Source organism: Oncorhynchus clarkii, chromosome 5 (assembly GCF_045791955.1).
Source record: "Oncorhynchus clarkii lewisi isolate Uvic-CL-2024 chromosome 5, UVic_Ocla_1.0, whole genome shotgun sequence".
Classification (NCBI taxonomy): domain Eukaryota; kingdom Metazoa; phylum Chordata; class Actinopteri; order Salmoniformes; family Salmonidae; genus Oncorhynchus; species Oncorhynchus clarkii.
In genome coordinates this window covers 7,813,902-7,836,003 of record NC_092151.1, presented here as the reverse complement: position 1 = coordinate 7,836,003, position 22,102 = coordinate 7,813,902, and the positions used below count along the sequence as shown (strand labels likewise).

The 22,102-nt window shown below is 48.9% G+C and overlaps 1 protein-coding gene across 1 annotated transcript in view; it reads right to left on the bottom strand.

Moving 5' to 3' along the window:
* Positions 1-22,102, bottom strand: part of LOC139408286 (MAPK associated protein 1) — a 174,192-nt gene that overhangs the window by 131,620 nt on the left and 20,470 nt on the right. Inside the window, exon 5 of the mRNA XM_071151996.1 lies at positions 12,739-12,911. Within this exon, the coding sequence (XP_071008097.1) occupies positions 12,739-12,911 (173 nt within the window). The remainder of the gene's footprint in view (positions 1-12,738; positions 12,912-22,102) is intronic.

Below are 22,102 nucleotides of genomic sequence, written 5' to 3'. Positions count from 1 at the left end.
CCCCTGGGTTAGAGGGAGATCTACCTGTGAGAAACCTCTGGGTTAGAGGGAGATCTACCTGTGAGAAACCCCTGGGTTAGAGGGAGATCTACCTGATGGAAAACCCTGGGCTAGAGGGAGATCTACCTGATGGAAACCCCTGGGTTAGAGGGAGATCTACCTGATGGAAACCCCTGGGCTAGAGGGAGATCTAACTGTTAGAAACACCTGGGCTAGAGGGAGATCTACCTGTGAGAAACCCCTGGGTTAGAGGGAGATCTACCTGATGGAAAACCCTGGGCTAGAGGGAGATCTACCTGATGGAAACCCCTGGGTTAGAGGGAGATCTACCTGATGGAAACCCCTGGGCTAGAGGGAGATCTAACTGTTAGAAACACCTGGGCTAGAGGGAGATCTACCTGTGAGAAACCCCTGGGTTAGAGGGACATCTACCTGTGAGAAACCCCTGGGCTAGAGGGAGATCTACCTGATGGAAACCCCTGGGCTAGAGGGAGATCTACCTGATGGAAACCCCTGGGCTAGAGGGAGATCTACCTGTTAGAAACCCCTGGGCTAGAGGGAGATCTACCTGTTAGAAACCCCTGGGTTAGAGGGAGATCTACCTGATGGAAACCCCTGGGCAAGAGGGAGATTTACCTGTTAGAAACCCCTGGGCTAGAGGGAGATCTACCTGATGGAAACCCCTGGGTTAGAGGGAGATCTACCTGTTAGAAACCCCTGGGTTAGAGGGAGATCTACCTGATGGAAACCCCTGGGAAAGAGGGAGATCTACCTGTGAGAAACCCCTGGGCAAGAGGGAGATCTACCAGTGAGAAACCCCTGGGCTAGAGGGAGATCTACCTGATGGAAACCCCTGGGCTAGAGGGAGATCTACCTGTTAGAAACCCCTGGGCTAGAGGGAGATCTACCTGATGGAAACCCCTGGGCTAGAGGGAGATCTACCTGATGGAAACCCCTGGGCTAGAGGGAGATCTACCTGTTGGAAACCCCTGGGTTAGAGGGAGATCTACCTGTTAGAAACCCCTGGGTTAGAGGGAGATCTACCTGTTAGAAAGTCCTGGGTTAGAGGGAGATCTACCTGTTAGAAAACCCTGGGTTAGAGGGAGATCTATCTGTTGGAAACCCCTGGGCTAGAGGGAGATCTACCTGATGGAAACCCCTGGGTTAGAGGGAGATCTACATGTTAGAAACCCCTGGGTTAGAGGGAGATCTACCTGTTGGAAACCCCTGGGTTAGAGGGAGATCTACCTGTTAGAAACCCCTGGGTTAGAGGGAGATCTACCTGATGGAAACCCCTGGGCAAGAGGGAGATTTACCTGTTAGAAACCCCTGGGCTAGAGGGAGATCTACCTGATGGAAACCCCTGGGTTAGAGGGAGATCTACCTGTTAGAAACCCCTGGGTTAGAGGGAGATCTACCTGATGGAAACCCCTGGGAAAGAGGGAGATCTACCTGTGAGAAACCCCTGGGCAAGAGGGAGATCTACCTGTGAGAAACCCCTGGGCTAGAGGGAGATCTACCTGATGGAAACCCCTGGGCTAGAGGGAGATCTACCTGTTAGAAACCCCTGGGCTAGAGGGAGATCTACCTGATGGAAACCCCTGGGCTAGAGGGAGATCTACCTGATGGAAACCCCTGGGCTAGAGGGAGATCTACCTGTTGGAAACCCCTGGGCTAGAGGGAGATCTACCTGTTAGAAACCCCTGGGCTAGAGGGAGATCTACCTGATGGAAACCCCTGGGCTATAGGGAGATCTACCTGTTAGAAACCCCTGGGCTAGAGGGAGATCTACCTGTTAGAAACCCCTGGGCTAGAGGGAGATCTACCTGATGGAAACCCCTGGGCTAGAGGGAGATCTACCTGATGGAAACCCCTGGGCTAGAGGGAGATCTACCTGTTAGAAACCCCTGGGTTAGAGGGAGATCTACCTGTGAGAAACCTCTGGGTTAGAGGGAGATCTACCTGTGAGAAACCCCTGGGTTAGAGGGAGATCTACCTGATGGAAAACCCTGGGCTAGAGGGAGATCTACCTGATGGAAACCCCTGGGTTAGAGGGAGATCTACCTGATGGAAACCCCTGAGCTAGAGGGAGATCTACCTGATGGAAACCCTGGGCTAGAGGGAAATCTACCTGTTAGAAACCCCTGGGTTAGAGGGAGATCTACCTGTTAGAAACCCCTGGGTTAGAGGGAGATCTACCTGTTAGAAACCCCCGGGTTAGAGGGAGATCTACCTGTTAGAAACCCCTGGGTTAGAGGGAGATCTACCTGTTAGAAACTCCTGGGTTAGAGGGAGATCTACCTGTTAGAAACCCCTGGGTTAGAGGGAGATCTACCTGTTAGAAACCCCTGGGTTAGAGGGAGATCAACCTGTTAGAAACCCCTGGGCTAGAGGGAGATCTACCTGATGGAATCCCTGGGCTAGAGGGAGATCTACCTGATGGAAACCCCTGGGTTGGAGGGAGATCTACCTGATGGAAACCCCTGAGCTAGAGGGAGATCTACCTGATGGAAACCCCTGGGCTAGAGGGAGATCTACCTGTTAGAAACCCCTGGGTTAGAGGGAGATCTACCTGTTAGAAACCCCTGGGTTAGAGGGAGATCTACCTGTTAGAAACCCCTGGGTTAGAGGGAGATCTACCTGTTAGAAACCCCTGGGTTAGAGGGAGATCTACCTGTTAGAAAGTCCTGGGTTAGAGGGAGATCTACCTGTTAGAAAACCCTGGGTTAGAGGGAGATCTATCTGTTGGAAACCCCTGGGTTAGAGGGAGATCTACCTGATGGAAACCCCTGGGCTAGAGGGAGATCTAACTGTTAGAAACACCTGGGCTAGAGGGAGATCTACCTGTGAGAAACCCCTGGGTTAGAGGGACATCTACCTGTGAGAAACCCCTGGGCTAGAGGGAGATCTACCTGATGGAAACCCCTGGGCTAGAGGGAGATCTACCTGATGGAAACCCCTGGGCTAGAGGGAGATCTACCTGTTAGAAACCCCTGGGCTAGAGGGAGATCTACCTGTTAGAAACCCCTGGGTTAGAGGGAGATCTACCTGATGGAAACCCCTGGGCAAGAGGGAGATTTACCTGTTAGAAACCCCTGGGCTAGAGGGAGATCTACCTGATGGAAACCCCTGGGTTAGAGGGAGATCTACCTGTTAGAAACCCCTGGGTTAGAGGGAGATCTACCTGATGGAAACCCCTGGGAAAGAGGGAGATCTACCTGTGAGAAACCCCTGGGCAAGAGGGAGATCTACCTGTGAGAAACCCCTGGGCTAGAGGGAGATCTACCTGATGGAAACCCCTGGGCTAGAGGGAGATCTACCTGTTAGAAACCCCTGGGCTAGAGGGAGATCTACCTGATGGAAACCCCTGGGCTAGAGGGAGATCTACCTGATGGAAACCCCTGGGCTAGAGGGAGATCTACCTGTTGGAAACCCCTGGGCTAGAGGGAGATCTACCTGTTAGAAACCCCTGGGCTAGAGGGAGATCTACCTGATGGAAACCCCTGGGCTAGAGGGAGATCTACCTGTTAGAAACCCCTGGGCTAGAGGGAGATCTACCTGTTAGAAACCCCTGGGCTAGAGGGAGATCTACCTGATGGAAACCCCTGGGCTACAGGGAGATCTACCTGATGGAAACCCCTGGGCTAGAGGGAGATCTACCTGTTAGAAACCCCTGGGTTAGAGGGAGATCTACCTGTGAGAAACCTCTGGGTTAGAGGGAGATCTACCTGTGAGAAACCCCTGGGTTAGAGGGAGATCTACCTGATGGAAAACCCTGGGCTAGAGGGAGATCTACCTGATGGAAACCCCTGGGTTAGAGGGAGATCTACCTGATGGAAACCCCTGGGCTAGAGGGAGATCTAACTGTTAGAAACACCTGGGCTAGAGGGAGATCTACCTGTGAGAAACCCCTGGGTTAGAGGGACATCTACCTGTGAGAAACCCCTGGGCTAGAGGGAGATCTACCTGATGGAAACCCCTGGGCTAGAGGGAGATCTACCTGATGGAAACCCCTGGGCTAGAGGGAGATCTACCTGTTAGAAACCCCTGGGCTAGAGGGAGATCTACCTGTTAGAAACCCCTGGGTTAGAGGGAGATCTACCTGATGGAAACCCCTGGGCAAGAGGGAGATTTACCTGTTAGAAACCCCTGGGCTAGAGGGAGATCTACCTGATGGAAACCCCTGGGTTAGAGGGAGATCTACCTGTTAGAAACCCCTGGGTTAGAGGGAGATCTACCTGATGGAAACCCCTGGGAAAGAGGGAGATCTACCTGTGAGAAACCCCTGGGCAAGAGGGAGATCTACCTGTGAGAAACCCCTGGGCTAGAGGGAGATCTACCTGATGGAAACCCCTGGGCTAGAGGGAGATCTACCTGTTAGAAACCCCTGGGCTAGAGGGAGATCTACCTGATGGAAACCCCTGGGCTAGAGGGAGATCTACCTGATGGAAACCCCTGGGCTAGAGGGAGATCTACCTGTTGGAAACCCCTGGGCTAGAGGGAGATCTACCTGTTAGAAACCCCTGGGCTAGAGGGAGATCTACCTGATGGAAACCCCTGGGCTAGAGGGAGATCTACCTGTTAGAAACCCCTGGGCTAGAGGGAGATCTACCTGTTAGAAACCCCTGGGCTAGAGGGAGATCTACCTGATGGAAACCCCTGGGCTACAGGGAGATCTACCTGATGGAAACCCCTGGGCTAGAGGGAGATCTACCTGTTAGAAACCCCTGGGTTAGAGGGAGATCTACCTGTGAGAAACCTCTGGGTTAGAGGGAGATCTACCTGTGAGAAACCCCTGGGTTAGAGGGAGATCTACCTGATGGAAAACCCTGGGCTAGAGGGAGATCTACCTGATGGAAACCCCTGGGTTAGAGGGAGATCTACCTGATGGAAACCCCTGGGCTAGAGGGAGATCTAACTGTTAGAAACACCTGGGCTAGAGGGAGATCTACCTGTGAGAAACCCCTGGGTTAGAGGGACATCTACCTGTGAGAAACCCCTGGGCTAGAGGGAGATCTACCTGATGGAAACCCCTGGGCTAGAGGGAGATCTACCTGATGGAAACCCCTGGGCTAGAGGGAGATCTACCTGTTAGAAACCCCTGGGCTAGAGGGAGATCTACCTGTTAGAAACCCCTGGGTTAGAGGGAGATCTACCTGATGGAAACCCCTGGGCAAGAGGGAGATTTACCTGTTAGAAACCCCTGGGCTAGAGGGAGATCTACCTGATGGAAACCCCTGGGTTAGAGGGAGATCTACCTGTTAGAAACCCCTGGGTTAGAGGGAGATCTACCTGATGGAAACCCCTGGGAAAGAGGGAGATCTACCTGTGAGAAACCCCTGGGCAAGAGGGAGATCTACCTGTGAGAAACCCCTGGGCTAGAGGGAGATCTACCTGATGGAAACCCCTGGGCTAGAGGGAGATCTACCTGTTAGAAACCCCTGGGCTAGAGGGAGATCTACCTGATGGAAACCCCTGGGCTAGAGGGAGATCTACCTGATGGAAACCCCTGGGCTAGAGGGAGATCTACCTGTTGGAAACCCCTGGGTTAGAGGGAGATCTACCTGTTAGAAACCCCTGGGTTAGAGGGAGATCTACCTGTTAGAAAGTCCTGGGTTAGAGGGAGATCTACCTGTTAGAAAACCCTGGGTTAGAGGGAGATCTATCTGTTGGAAACCCCTGGGTTAGAGGGAGATCTACCTGATGGAAACCCCTGGGCTAGAGGGAGATCTAACTGTTAGAAACACCTGGGCTAGAGGGAGATCTACATGTGAGAAACCCCTGGGTTAGAGGGACATCTACCTGTGAGAAACCCCTGGGCTAGAGGGAGATCTACCTGATGGAAACCCCTGGGTTAGAGGGAGATCTACCTGTTAGAAACCCCTGGGTTAGAGGGAGATCTACCTGTTGGAAACCCCTGGGTTAGAGGGAGATCTACCTGTTAGAAACCCCTGGGTTAGAGGGAGATCTACCTGATGGAAACCCCTGGGCAAGAGGGAGATTTACCTGTTAGAAACCCCTGGGCTAGAGGGAGATCTACCTGATGGAAACCCCTGGGTTAGAGGGAGATCTACCTGTTAGAAACCCCTGGGTTAGAGGGAGATCTACCTGATGGAAACCCCTGGGAAAGAGGGAGATCTACCTGTGAGAAACCCCTGGGCAAGAGGGAGATCTACCTGTGAGAAACCCCTGGGCTAGAGGGAGATCTACCTGATGGAAACCCCTGGGCTAGAGGGAGATCTACCTGTTAGAAACCCCTGGGCTAGAGGGAGATCTACCTGATGGAAACCCCTGGGCTAGAGGGAGATCTACCTGTTGGAAACCCCTGGGCTAGAGGGAGATCTACCTGTTGGAAACCCCTGGGCTAGAGGGAGATCTACCTGATGGAAACCCCTGGGCTAGAGGGAGATCTACCTGTTAGAAACCCCTGGGCTAGAGGGAGATCTACCTGTTAGAAACCCCTGGGCTAGAGGGAGATCTACCTGATGGAAACCCCTGGGCTAGAGGGAGATCTACCTGTTAGAAACCCCTGGGCTAGAGGGAGATCTACCTGTTAGAAACCCCTGGGCTAGAGGGAGATCTACCTGATGGAAACCCCTGGGCTAGAGGGAGATCTACCTGATGGAAACCCCTGGGCTAGAGGGAGATCTACCTGTTAGAAACCCCTGGGCTAGAGGGAGATCTACCTGTGAGAAACCCCTGGGTTAGAGGGACATCTACCTGTGAGAAACCCCTGGGCTAGAGGGAGATCTACCTGTTAGAAACCCCTGGGCTAGAGGGAGATCTACCTGTTAGAAACTCCTGGGTTAGAGGGAGATCTACCTGATGGAAACCCCTGGGCTAGAGGGAGATCTACCTGATGGAAACCCCTGGGCTAGAGGGAGATCTACCTGTTGGAAACCCCTGGGCTAGAGGGAGATCTACCTGTTAGAAACCCCTGGGCTAGAGGGAGATCTACCTGATGGAAACCCCTGGGCTAGAGGGAGATCTACCTGTTAGAAACCCCTGGGCTAGAGGGAGATTTACCTGTTAGAAACCCCTGGGCTAGAGGGAGATCTACCTGATGGAAACCCCTGGGTTAGAGGGAGATCTACCTGATGGAAACCCCTGGGCTAGAGGGAGATCTAACTGTTAGAAACACCTGGGCTAGAGGGAGATCTACCTGTGAGAAACCCCTGGGTTAGAGGGACATCTACCTGTGAGAAACCCCTGGGCTAGAGGGAGATCTACCTGATGGAAACCCCTGGGCTAGAGGGAGATCTACCTGATGGAAACCCCTGGGCTAGAGGGAGATCTACCTGTTAGAAACCCCTGGGCTAGAGGGAGATCTACCTGTTAGAAACCCCTGGGTTAGAGGGAGATCTACCTGATGGAAACCCCTGGGCAAGAGGGAGATTTACCTGTTAGAAACCCCTGGGCTAGAGGGAGATCTACCTGATGGAAACCCCTGGGTTAGAGGGAGATCTACCTGTTAGAAACCCCTGGGTTAGAGGGAGATCTACCTGATGGAAACCCCTGGGAAAGAGGGAGATCTACCTGTGAGAAACCCCTGGGCAAGAGGGAGATCTACCTGTGAGAAACCCCTGGGCTAGAGGGAGATCTACCTGATGGAAACCCCTGGGCTAGAGGGAGATCTACCTGTTAGAAACCCCTGGGCTAGAGGGAGATCTACCTGATGGAAACCCCTGGGCTAGAGGGAGATCTACCTGATGGAAACCCCTGGGCTAGAGGGAGATCTACCTGTTGGAAACCCCTGGGTTAGAGGGAGATCTACCTGTTAGAAACCCCTGGGTTAGAGGGAGATCTACCTGTTAGAAAGTCCTGGGTTAGAGGGAGATCTACCTGTTAGAAAACCCTGGGTTAGAGGGAGATCTATCTGTTGGAAACCCCTGGGTTAGAGGGAGATCTACCTGATGGAAACCCCTGGGCTAGAGGGAGATCTAACTGTTAGAAACACCTGGGCTAGAGGGAGATCTACATGTGAGAAACCCCTGGGTTAGAGGGACATCTACCTGTGAGAAACCCCTGGGCTAGAGGGAGATCTACCTGATGGAAACCCCTGGGTTAGAGGGAGATCTACCTGTTAGAAACCCCTGGGTTAGAGGGAGATCTACCTGTTGGAAACCCCTGGGTTAGAGGGAGATCTACCTGTTAGAAACCCCTGGGTTAGAGGGAGATCTACCTGATGGAAACCCCTGGGCAAGAGGGAGATTTACCTGTTAGAAACCCCTGGGCTAGAGGGAGATCTACCTGATGGAAACCCCTGGGTTAGAGGGAGATCTACCTGTTAGAAACCCCTGGGTTAGAGGGAGATCTACCTGATGGAAACCCCTGGGAAAGAGGGAGATCTACCTGTGAGAAACCCCTGGGCAAGAGGGAGATCTACCTGTGAGAAACCCCTGGGCTAGAGGGAGATCTACCTGATGGAAACCCCTGGGCTAGAGGGAGATCTACCTGTTAGAAACCCCTGGGCTAGAGGGAGATCTACCTGATGGAAACCCCTGGGCTAGAGGGAGATCTACCTGATGGAAACCCCTGGGCTAGAGGGAGATCTACCTGTTGGAAACCCCTGGGCTAGAGGGAGATCTACCTGTTAGAAACCCCTGGGCTAGAGGGAGATCTACCTGATGGAAACCCCTGGGCTAGAGGGAGATCTACCTGTTAGAAACCCCTGGGCTAGAGGGAGATCTACCTGTTAGAAACCCCTGGGCTAGAGGGAGATCTACCTGATGGAAACCCCTGGGCTAGAGGGAGATCTACCTGTTAGAAACCCCTGGGCTAGAGGGAGATCTACCTGTTAGAAACCCCTGGGCTAGAGGGAGATCTACCTGATGGAAACCCCTGGGCTAGAGGGAGATCTACCTGATGGAAACCCCTGGGCTAGAGGGAGATCTACCTGTTAGAAACCCCTGGGTTAGAGGGAGATCTACCTGTGAGAAACCTCTGGGTTAGAGGGAGATCTACCTGTGAGAAACCCCTGGGTTAGAGGGAGATCTACCTGATGGAAAACCCTGGGCTAGAGGGAGATCTACCTGATGGAAACCCCTGGGTTAGAGGGAGATCTACCTGATGGAAACCCCTGAGCTAGAGGGAGATCTACCTGATGGAAACCCTGGGCTAGAGGGAAATCTACCTGTTAGAAACCCCTGGGTTAGAGGGAGGTCTACCTGTTAGAAACCCCTGGGTTAGAGGGAGATCTACCTGTTAGAAACCCCCGGGTTAGAGGGAGATCTACCTGTTAGAAACCCCTGGGTTAGAGGGAGATCTACCTGTTAGAAACTCCTGGGTTAGAGGGAGATCTACCTGTTAGAAACCCCTGGGTTAGAGGGAGATCTACCTGTTAGAAACCCCTGGGTTAGAGGGAGATCAACCTGTTAGAAACCCCTGGGCTAGAGGGAGATCTACCTGATGGAATCCCCTGGGCTAGAGGGAGATCTACCTGATGGAAACCCCTGGGTTAGAGGGAGATCTACCTGATGGAAACCCCTGGGCTAGAGGGAGATCTACCTGATGGAAACCCCTGGGATAGAGGGAGATCTACCTGTGAGAAACCCCTGGGCTAGAGGGAGATCTACCTGTGAGAAACCCCTGGGTTTGAGGGAGATCTACCTGTGAGAAACCCCTGGGCTAGAGGGAGATCTACCTGATGGAAACCCCTGGGCTAGAGGGAGATCTACCTGTGAGAAACCCCTGGGTTAGATGAAGATCTACCTGTGAGAAACCCCTGGGCGAGAGGGAGATCTACCTGATGGAAACCTCTGGGAAAGAGGGAGATCTACCTGTGAGAAACCCCTGGGCAAGAGGGAGATCTACCTGTGAGAAACCCCTGGGCTAGAGGGAGATCTACCTTTTGGAAACCCCTGGGCTAGAAGGAGATCTACCTGATGGAAACCCCTGGGCTAGAGGGAGATCTACCTGTGAGAAACCCCTGGGCTAGAGGGAGATCTACCTGATGGAAACCCCTGGGCTAGAGGGAGATCTACCTGATGGAAACCCCTGGGTTAGATGGAGATCTACCTGTTAGAAACCCCTGGGTTAGAGGGAGATCTACCTGATGGAAACCCCTGGGAAAGAGGGAGATCTAGCTGTGAGAAACCCCTGGGCAAGAGGGAGATCTACCTGTGAGAAACCCCTGGGCTAGAGGGAGTTCTACCTGATGGAAACCCCTGGGCTAGAGGGAGATCTACCTGATGGAAACCCCTGGGCTAGAGGGAGATCTACCTGTGAGAAACCCCTGGGCTAGAGGGAGATCTACCTGATGGAAACCCCTGGGCTAGAGGGAGATCTACCTGATGGAAACCCCTGGGCTAGAGGGAGATCTACCTGTTAGAAACCCCTGGGCTAGAGGGAGATCTACCTGTGAGAAACCCCTGGGCAAGAGGGAGATCTACCTGTGAGAAACCCCTGGGCTAGAGGGAGATCTACCTGATGGAAACCCCTGGGCTACAGGGAGATCTACCTGATGGAAACCCCTGGGCTAGAGGGAGATCTACCTGTTAGAAACCCCTGGGCTAGAGGGAGATCTACCTGATGGAAACCCCTGGGCTAGAGGGAGATCTACCTGTTAGAAACCCCTGGGCTAGAGGGAGATCTACCTGTTAGAAACCCCTGGGCTAGAGGGAGATCTACCTGATGGAAACCCCTGGGCTAGAGGGAGATCTACCTGATGGAAACCCCTGGGCTAGAGGGAGATCTACCTGTTAGAAACCCCTGGGTTAGAGGGAGATCTACCTGTGAGAAACCTCTGGGTTAGAGGGAGATCTACCTGTGAGAAACCCCTGGGTTAGAGGGAGATCTACCTGATGGAAAACCCTGGGCTAGAGGGAGATCTACCTGATGGAAACCCCTGGGTTAGAGGGAGATCTACCTGATGGAAACCCCTGAGCTAGAGGGAGATCTACCTGATGGAAACCCTGGGCTAGAGGGAAATCTACCTGTTAGAAACCCCTGGGTTAGAGGGAGGTCTACCTGTTAGAAACCCCTGGGTTAGAGGGAGATCTACCTGTTAGAAACCCCCGGGTTAGAGGGAGATCTACCTGTTAGAAACCCCTGGGTTAGAGGGAGATCTACCTGTTAGAAACTCCTGGGTTAGAGGGAGATCTACCTGTTAGAAACCCCTGGGTTAGAGGGAGATCTACCTGTTAGAAACCCCTGGGTTAGAGGGAGATCAACCTGTTAGAAACCCCTGGGCTAGAGGGAGATCTACCTGATGGAATCCCCTGGGCTAGAGGGAGATCTACCTGATGGAAACCCCTGGGTTAGAGGGAGATCTACCTGATGGAAACCCCTGGGCTAGAGGGAGATCTACCTGATGGAAACCCCTGGGATAGAGGGAGATCTACCTGTGAGAAACCCCTGGGCTAGAGGGAGATCTACCTGTGAGAAACCCCTGGGTTTGAGGGAGATCTACCTGTGAGAAACCCCTGGGCTAGAGGGAGATCTACCTGATGGAAACCCCTGGGCTAGAGGGAGATCTACCTGTGAGAAACCCCTGGGTTAGATGAAGATCTACCTGTGAGAAACCCCTGGGCGAGAGGGAGATCTACCTGATGGAAACCTCTGGGAAAGAGGGAGATCTACCTGTGAGAAACCCCTGGGCAAGAGGGAGATCTACCTGTGAGAAACCCCTGGGCTAGAGGGAGATCTACCTTTTGGAAACCCCTGGGCTAGAAGGAGATCTACCTGATGGAAACCCCTGGGCTAGAGGGAGATCTACCTGTGAGAAACCCCTGGGCTAGAGGGAGATCTACCTGATGGAAACCCCTGGGCTAGAGGGAGATCTACCTGATGGAAACCCCTGGGTTAGATGGAGATCTACCTGTTAGAAACCCCTGGGTTAGAGGGAGATCTACCTGATGGAAACCCCCGGGAAAGAGGGAGATCTAGCTGTGAGAAACCCCTGGGCAAGAGGGAGATCTACCTGTGAGAAACCCCTGGGCTAGAGGGAGTTCTACCTGATGGAAACCCCTGGGCTAGAGGGAGATCTACCTGATGGAAACCCCTGGGCTAGAGGGAGATCTACCTGTGAGAAACCCCTGGGCTAGAGGGAGATCTACCTGATGGAAACCCCTGGGCTAGAGGGAGATCTACCTGATGGAAACCCCTGGGCTAGAGGGAGATCTACCTGTTAGAAACCCCTGGGCTAGAGGGAGATCTACCTGTGAGAAACCCCTGGGCAAGAGGGAGATCTACCTGTGAGAAACCCCTGGGCTAGAGGGAGATCTACCTGATGGAAACCCCTGGGCTACAGGGAGATCTACCTGATGGAAACCCCTGGGCTAGAGGGAGATCTACCTGTTAGAAACCCCTGGGCTAGAGGGAGATCTACCTGATGGAAACCCCTGGGCTAGAGGGAGATCTACCTGATGGAAACCCCTGGGCTAGAGGGAGATCTACCTGTTAGAAACCCCTGGGCTAGAGGGAGATCTACCTGTTAGAAACCCCTGGGCTAGAGGGAGATCTACCTGATGGAAACCCCTGGGCTAGAGGGAGATCTACCTGTTAGAAACCCCTGGGCTAGAGGGAGATCTACCTGTTAGAAACCCCTGGGCTAGAGGGAGATCTACCTGTTAGAAACCCCTGGGCTAGAGGGAGATCTACTTGATGGAAACCCCTGGGCTACAGGGAGATCTACCTGATGGAAACCCCTGGGCTAGAAAGAGTTTACACCATATTTCTTATGTCAGTCATTTATAACATAGATAATTGGGACAGGCCATACTGTCAATGGACACTCACTTGAGTTTGGGTTCGCGGCCCTCGCTGGTGTACTGCCAGCAGATGAGGCCAATGAGGTCGTGGACCCGAGCGTTGGCGATGGTCACCACCATCATGGGATGCAGTTTCTCCTGTGCAGACTGCATCGAGAGGTAGACGTCAATTTTTTTGGTTGCGGTTGTACCTACGTGGCCCTGCAGGAGAGAAAAAGGAGGGGGGGGGGGGATACAGGTAATGTTACACTGTACATTAAACATCATATTCACTTATCGGTCAAATTCTAGCTGAGGATATGTCTGCCTAACTGAAAATAAGTATATAACTGCCATTTAAATGCATGCAAAAATGCTGACGTTAAAATCTCAGGTTCAAATTGTTGATAATGAAAAGATTCCCCTGACATGAATGCACTGTGGACCAATAAGTTACTCTAAATGATTGCTGGTGGTAAGGTCCTCCAGCCTTTCTTTGGCAGACGACTTTCATTGAATACATTATAGTTGCTTGTGTCTTTTTTTTTTTTTTTAAGACGCAATATAATTTACATTTGTCCTCGTATCAGGAACAGGGTACATTATAATTCAGCCTCTGTGTGTTTAATCGCTCCAAGGGGCTTGATACATGACGTCCCTTTTTTTTAAGTGTTATAGGCTAATTTATCTGGCAGAAGATCAGCTGGCACCAGCGTAGAATATATCACCATAAACATACAGGTGGACATAGTGAAGGTGGATTTCTACACAGAACACTAACAAAATGGTGGTAAGCCTGCTGCTTAGTTAAAGCCCGGACCAAGCCTCCACCGAAAATGTCTACATGATATGATTGGGTAGACCAGCTGAGATAAAGATCAAGACTCCCATAGGCATGTCTGTTGAGTCATATGTTTAAGCTCATCTCTTCGGGCAGCCAAGACAAGCCAGTAATTAGAATTAATACACAATATAGTGTCCCTCCCATGCCTAGGAATGAGCCGGTTGAACACAATAGCAGAAAGTGTGATGTCGTAGAGAGTTACAGCAAAGAAAGGAAGACAATAGTTAGATCAATTTAATTCAAAGGAAAATAGCACCCCAGTGCTTGCATGAAACGATGCACAATGACAAATCTACAAGGAAAACCGTAAGCTGTCAGAAAATGAAAGAGGAGGCTATTTGCGATGCTGAAAACAGGTAGAACTTTGAGGGCCAAGGTGTGAGGAGGACCCAGGGCTGAATTTAATACGCGGTGACAGCACGGTTCAATAAGCTGAGGCCTGGAAATTAATTTGACCCCGGGAGATTTTTGCCAAGTGTCTGAAGAGGAACAGACAACAATTACAGAGGTTTCTTCTAGCAGTTTCTCATAAGATTTTTTCCATCTGAGGAAATGCTTTATAACATTTGATCAACCAGTATTTTAAAACTGTCCACATTCGTTGACCTATTATTACCTGTATATCTATTATCAGTGTATCAACTTGTGTATCTATGTTTTGTAAAGGATTAAGCACAATAAAAATGTCAACCCAACGTGCTACACACAGTTCCGACTACGAGTTACTAGTCCTACTGAAAAGTGATACTGTTGAAATCTGAGTTTTTTTGCACAAAAGGGATCAGACGGGGTAGGTTTTATACCGTTTATTCATCATATCCACATGCAATCAGAAAGGGAAATCGAGAACAAGTTCTCATTTCCAAATGGTACTTCATTAAATGGGAGCCAGAAATCAGTTCTGCTGGAACAATACATTAGAGGGAAATAGGACGTAATACATTACTGTATTTGGAGAGAAAAAACAACCTCCCTTCAGTGCCAAGCAGCATTCAATAAATTCCACAATTTATTTATTAAATTACTAAAATTATTTTTGGGGGTAAAGGCCTTTCATTAGCTCCTCCACATAATGGGTTTTATGCACGCATCGTGCTTCCCGTTGACAGCGGCAATTTCTTAAATGACGCATTTATAGTTTTTTAATCATGCCAGAAAGCCCGAGTTGCAGGCACTTTTTCTACTGACCCGCGAATAATGATGCATCAAGCGTTTCGACTGACTGGAAGTGCCAAATTATAGAGTCATTTGGACCAAAAACGTAATTTTTCCCATCAAAGGGCCCAGATGTTTTCAGAGGCTCCAGTGGTCCCAGGGAGAGAGAGGAGCGCGTGGCGACGTCATCGGCATGGTGATCATCACAACAGCGCCGCCAGGCTCCGTCTCCGCTCTGTGCACAGGCCCGTGTTTTCTCCTGACCCTGCATTTGATAAAGGACTTCATTACACGACAAAAGAAAACCATAAAAGATAAGCAGTCATCGTCTAGCCTCGAGTCCATAGTCTTGTCTTACTAAGGAGGAAGAATTCAATATCTACTGGCATATTTCAACTCTGGGGAAAACATAGCAGCACCAACATTTGAAAAGGGAACTAAAATATAATTTCAGGTGGAATAAATAAATGTTGACATCAGATTTTATGTCCGCAAAATTGTGCTGTGCACTTACCTTAATTAAATACAAAACAAGGCACTGGGTATACTCTCGAGGTTCAAGACATCATATTTCCTAGGTGTACCAGACCACAATTCTGTCCGTTTGTAAGTAAAAGCCATTCTATTGTCACAACAATTACATTATACAATTCCCCTCTAACTGTGATGTATTACACAGAGAGGGCAATAAGTTTAACCTTCATGGGTCTATCAATTTAATCTCATGGGTTTTAGTACGGTTTCAGAAAGTATTCATACCCAATGTTCCCTCTAAACTGCCCGAAGACAGCAGCACAGCAGCGCTGTGCAGAACAAATATCACAAGGAGAGAAGGATGAGATTGAAATTCACTCAACTTTCTAGAGTTTTCCTCTCTCTTAGTTATTAACACGTTTCCCTTTAGTGTGGAAATTGCGATCGAATCAACTCGATATTTGCCACTTTCAATGCAACATACAGAAACAAAACGAACTATGCAAGACCTAAGTATGCAAAACTATGCAAGATATTTTTTTGTTTTAGGCAGAATGCATCAGAGTACGACTCAGCACATACACTACCGTTCAGAAGTTTGGGGTCACTGAAAAATGTCCTTATTTTTTAAAGACAAGCACATTTTTTTGTCCATTAAAATATACATCAAATTGATCAGAAATACAGTGAAGACAATGTTAATGTTGTAAATTACTTTTGTTGCTGGCAACGGCTGATTTTCTATAGAATATCTACATAGGCGTACAGAGACCCATTATCAGCAACCATCACTCCTGTGTTCCAATGGCACGTTGTGTTAGCTAATCCAAGTTTATCATTTTAAAAGGATAATTGATCATTAGAAAACCCTTTTGCAATTATATTAGGACAGATGAAAACTGTACCCGCAAAACTCCAGAATGGTACCTGCAAAACACCAGTCTCAACGTCAACAGTGAAGAGGCGACTCCGGGATGCTGGCCTTCTAGGCAGAGTTCCTCCGTCCAGTGTCTGTGTTCTTTGGGCCATCTTAATATTTTCTTTTTATTGGCCAGTCTGAGATATGGCTTTTTCTTTGCAACTCTGCCTAGAAGGCCAGCATCCCGGAGTCACCTCTTCACTGTTTTGTTTTCACCAGACTGGTGTTTTGGGGGTACTATTTAATGAAGCTGCCGGTTGAGGACTTATGAGGCGTCCGTTTCTCAAACTAGACACTGTAATGTACTTGTCCTCTTGCTCAGTTGTGCACCGGGGCCTCCCACTACCTATTCTGGTGAGAGTCAGTTTGCGCTGTTCTGTGAAGGGAGTAGTACACAGCGTTGTACGAGATCTTCAGTTTCTTAGCAATTTCTTGCATGGAATAGCCTTCATTTCTCACAACAAGAACAGACTGATGAGTTTCAGAAGAAAGTTATTTGTTTCTGGCCATTTTGAGCCTGTAATCGAACCCACAAATGCTGATGCTCCAGATACTCAACCAGTTGTATTGTTTCTTTAAAAATCAGCACAACAGTTTCCAGCTGTGCTAACACAATTACAAAAGGGTTTTCCAATGATCAATTAGCCATTTAAAATTATAAACTTGGATTAGCTAACACAACGTGCCATTGGAACACAGGAGTGATGGTTGCTGATAATGGGCCTCTACACCTATGTAGATATTCCAAATAAATCTGCCGTTTCCAGCTACAAGTCACTTACAACATTAACAAAAAACTAAAAAAATTGCTATTCTTTCAAAAACAAGGACATTTCTAAGTGACCCCAAACTTTTGAAAGGTAGCGTTCAACATCATAGTGCCCACAAAGCTCATCACTAAGCTAAGGACTCTGGGACTAAACACCTCCCTCTGCAACTGGATCCTGGACTTCCTGACGGGCCACCCCCAGGTGGTAAGGGTAGGCAACAACACATCCGCCAAGCTGACCCTCAACACGGGGGCCCCTCAGGTGTGCGTGCTTAGTCCCCTTCTGTACACCCTGTTCACTCATGACTGCAAGGCCAAGGCCACCTGTTATATTCGGCAGGTGTGACAAATAAAATTTGAATTGAAGTCAGGCTAACGTAACAGCATGGAGTCGGGCTAACGTAACAGCATGGAGTCGGGCTAACGTAACAGCAAGGAGTCGGGCTAACGTAACAGCATGGAGTCGGGCTAACGTAACAGCATGTCGTCGGGCTAACGTAACAGCATGTCGTCGGGCTAACGTAACAGCATGTCGTCGGGCTAACGTAACAGCATGACGTCGGGCTAACGTAACAGCATGACGTCGGGCTAACGTAACAGCATGAAGTCGGGCTAACGTAACAGCATGAAGTCGGGCTAACGTAACAGCATGACGTCAGGCTAACGTAACAGCATGAAGTCAGGCTAACGTAACAGCATGGAGTCAGGCTATCGTAACAGCATGGAGTCAGACTAATGTAACAGCATGGAGTCAGGCTATCGTAACAGCATGGAGTCAGGCTAACGTAACAGCATGGAGTCGGGTTAACGTAACAGCATGAAGTCAGGCTAACGTCACAAAATGGAGTCAGGCTAATGTAACAAAATGGAGTCAGGCTAATGTAACAGCATGGAGTCAGGCTAACATAACAGCATGGAGTCGGGCTAACGTAACAGCATGACGTCGGGCTAACGTAACAGCATGACGTCGGGCTAACGTAACAGCATGACGTCGTGCTAACGTAACAGCATGGAGTCGGGCTAACGTAACAAAATGAAGTCAGGCTAACTTAATAAAATGAAGTCAGGCTAACATAACAAAATGAAGTCAGGCCCCCAAGCCATTTGTATGTGATTTGAGAACCCGCACACTGGCCAAAAATAGAGTCTAGTTGTATAGTGTAAAGACAGCCTTAGTGGTGAAGTGTCTGCTTTAATCAGTTAACACAGTACCTTGAAGTTTAACAACTGGGCATTGAGAACAAACAGTTTACAGTGCATGCCAGGGTATAGCCACTCATGTCATATCACAACCACTCATCCAATCAACGAGTGGACTCATCCAATCGATATGCTCCACAACGAAACATCTTGAAATCACTACACATGGGTTCATTTCTCAAGTGAAGAGAAGAGAAATATGCATCGGTGCCACCCTCAATTAATCCTTAAGAAGTCTCGAGAGGTATTTGTTTGGTTAAAAAGTGATTGTGATGTTTTCTGTCTCCATGGTGATGATGAATCAAATACACAAGACTCCATTTCACTAATCATCACCGTAATTAGTTGGTCCCTGTGTCGCCAGGCTACAGTCTCAGGATGGTTGCTATGGTAATGTCAGGATGGGGAAGCTGGGGCCTTGATGTGTTTTTTTTTGTTGGGGGGGGGGGGTGTCTGGGCCTTCGACTATGCGTCTGAGGGGGGGTTGGGTAAGTAGACGAGCAACCCCACCCGCAGGCGGACGATGCTGTGTACACAGGTGCCGATGTCATCTAGAATATGACTCTAGTAGCTGTTCAGGGACTACGTTGAAAGCAACTATTATCTATTATTTTTGCTGCTTGCTTTCTCTTTTACGCAGTCTTCCTCCCGTCTACGGAGCAGAGTGGGGGTTCAGTCTTCCTCCCGTCTACGGAGCAGAGTGGGGGTTCAGTCTTCCTCCCGTCTACGGAGCAGAGTGGGGGTTCAGTCTTCCTCCCGTATATGGAGCAGAGTGAGGTTCAGTCTTCCTCCCGTATATGGAGCAGAGTGGGGGTTCAGTCTTCCGTCTACGGAGCAGAGTGGGGGTTCAGTCTTCCTCCCGTCTACGGAGCAGAGTGGGGTTCAGTAGGCCAGTGCGTGTTTCCAACTCCTGGGAAGTCCTTGACAAACCAGGTCCCACTAAAAAGTCATTGTTATTGGTGCAGACAGGAGGTAAGAGAAGTATAAACGACAAAAACTTAATTCTGTCAAAGTCATTGAAAGATAATCTTTTTAAATGTAGCAGGGAAATTTTTCCTATACAACCCACATTTCAGTTGATTTCCAACTCCGGTAGTAAATTCTAAAGAAATGGCTTATCGTTAGCCTTTTCCTCCATCCCAAACAAACAAGTATTGCCTCATTTTTGCCTACCCTCCATATCTCTTCAACAGGTCTAAATTCCTTTAAAACTTCGGCCACTGATTGTGTTCCCATAGAATATCTCTAACTTCTCCAGCTAATGAGAGTCACCTGTAGTATTGAAATGGAGGATGTCAGTTCCTCTTTGGCTGCTGTTATTCCAGATGGGAGATATCTATTTCACTCAGGCATCAGGCGTTCACAGATTACATGGCAAAAGAGATGAGTGTATTCTCAATTTTCTAAAGTAACAGACCAGCTTCATGGAGCTCCTCTCTACTCGTGTGTGAAGAGAGACCAGATTCATGGAGTTTTTCTCTACTCGTGTGAAGAGAGACTAGCTCCATGGAGCTTTTCTCTACTCGTGTGTGTAGAGGGACCAGATTCATGGAGCTCCTCTCTACTCGTGTGTGTGTGTGTGTGTGTGGAGAGACCAGCTCCATGGAGCTTTTCTCTACCCGTGTGTGTAGAGGGACCAGATTCATGGAGCTCCTCTCTACTCGTGTGTGTGTGTGTGTGTGTGTGTGTGTGTGTGTGTGTGTGTGTGTGTGTGTGTGTGTGTGTGGAGAGACCAGCTCCATGGAGCTTTTCTCTACCCGTGTGTGTAGAGGGACCAGATTCATGGAGCTCCTCTCTACTCGTGTGTGTGTGTGTGTGTGTGTGTGTGTGTGTGTGTGTGTGTGTGTGTGTGTAGAGAGACCAGCTTCATGGAGCTTTTCTCTACTCGTGTGCAGAGGGACCAGCTTTGGAACCCATTTGACACCTAAGGAGACCAAAATATAGGAAACTAGACAGGTGAACTGTTCAATTGTTTTCCAACTCCCATCTGACAAAAGGTCCTTGAAGCTAGCTGCCACTCTGCCCCTCCTGCCATGTAGCAGCTTCATTTCAGCCCTTCGTTAAAGGGAAGAGTTGGTGCTGTTAGGTAATGAGCAGATCAATTCTCCCTTGTCTGACAGGCGGAACTTTGGGTTCTGTGCCTTCGTACCGAGTCACCACCTCTGAACGATGACAACGTGTGATCAACTGTAGGTCAGAGGTACTCTGAGGACTCCTTTGGAAGTGACAGTCTTAAGTGGTGGGTCTCTTACAGCCCCTGAGGGTCTCTCCACACGCCTTCGGCCAGCTGTTTCCACTGAGGGCCATGGTTAATAATATCCAATGAACTCAACGTTGGGCTAGCCGGTAGTTTTGGTGGCTATTAACCCCTCCTCGAGGGCAAATGATACATTTCTGTTTGGAGGTGTAGTTATTGTTGAGAGGACATATTAGCTAGTGGGCTGGTTGGGAGGGAGGAGGGTACATAGGTCTGGTTAGGTGGCTGGTTGGGAGGGAGGAGGGTACATAGGTCTGGTTTGGGGGCTGGTTGGGAGGGAGGAGGGTACATAGGTCTGGTTAGGGGGCTGGTTGGGAGGGAGGAGGGTACATAGGTCTGGTTAGGGGGCTGGTTGGGAGGGAGGAGGGTACATAGCAGAGGTCGACCGATTATGATTTTTCAACGCCGATACCGATAGAGATTATTGGAGGACCAAAAAAAGCCGATTATTCGGATTATCTGATTTATTTATTTGTAATAATGACAAATTACAACAATACTGAATGAACACTTATTTTAACTTAATATAATACATCAATAAAATCAATTTAGCATCAAATAAATAATGAAACATGTTCAATTTGGTTTAAAAACAAAGTGTTGGAGAAGAAAGTAAAAGTGCAATATGTGCCATGTAAGAATGCTAACGTTTAAATTCCTTGCTCAGAAAATGAGAACATATGAAAGCTGGTGGTTCCTTTTAACATGAGTCTTCAATATTCCCAGGTAAGAAGTTTTAGGTTGTAGTTATTATAGGAATTTTCAATCTATTTCTCTCTATACCATTTGTATTTCATATACCTTTGACTATTGGATGTTCTTATAGGCACTTTAGTAAATGCCAGTGTAACAGTATAGCTTCCGTCCCTCTCCTCGCTTCTCCCTGCACTCGAACCAGGAACACAACAACAACAGCCACCATTGAAGCAGCATTACCCATGCAGAGCAAGGGGAACAACCACTCCAAGTCTCAGAGCGAGTGATGTTTGAAACGCTATTAGTGCGCACCCCGCTAACTAGCTAGCCATTTCACATCGGTTACACCAGCCTAATCTCGAGAGTTGATAGGCTTGAAGTCTTAAACAGCTCAATGCTTGAAGCATTGCGAAGAGCTGCTGGCTAAACGCACGGAAGTGCTGTTTGAATGAATGCTTATGAGCCTGCTGCTGCCTACCACCGCTCAGTCAGACTGCTCTATCAAATCATAGACTTAGTTATAACTTGATAACACACAGAAATACGAGCCTTAGGTCATTAATATGGTCGAATCCAGAAACTATCATCTCGAAAACAAGACGTTTATTATTTCAGTGAAATACGGAACCGTTCTGTATTTTATCTAACGGGTGGCATCCATAAGTCTAAATATTGCTGTTACATTGCACAACCTTCAATGTTATGTCATAATTACGTAAAATCATGGCAAATTAGTTTGCAACGAGCCAGGCGGCCTAACCTGTTGCATATACACTGACTCTGCATGCAATGAACGCAAGAGAAGTGACACAATTTCACCTGGTTAATATTGCCTGCTAAACTGGATTTCTTTTAGCTAAATATGCAGGTTTAAAAATATATACTTCTGTGTATTGATTTTAAGAAAGGCATTGGTGTTTATGGTTAGGTACACATTGGAGCAAGACAGTCCTTTTTCACGAATACGCATCGCATCGATTATATGCAACGCAGGACACGCTAGATAAACTAGTAATATCATCAACCATGTGTAGTTAACTAGTGATTATGATTGATTGATTGTTAGCAACTTACCTTGGCTTACTGCATTAGCGTAACA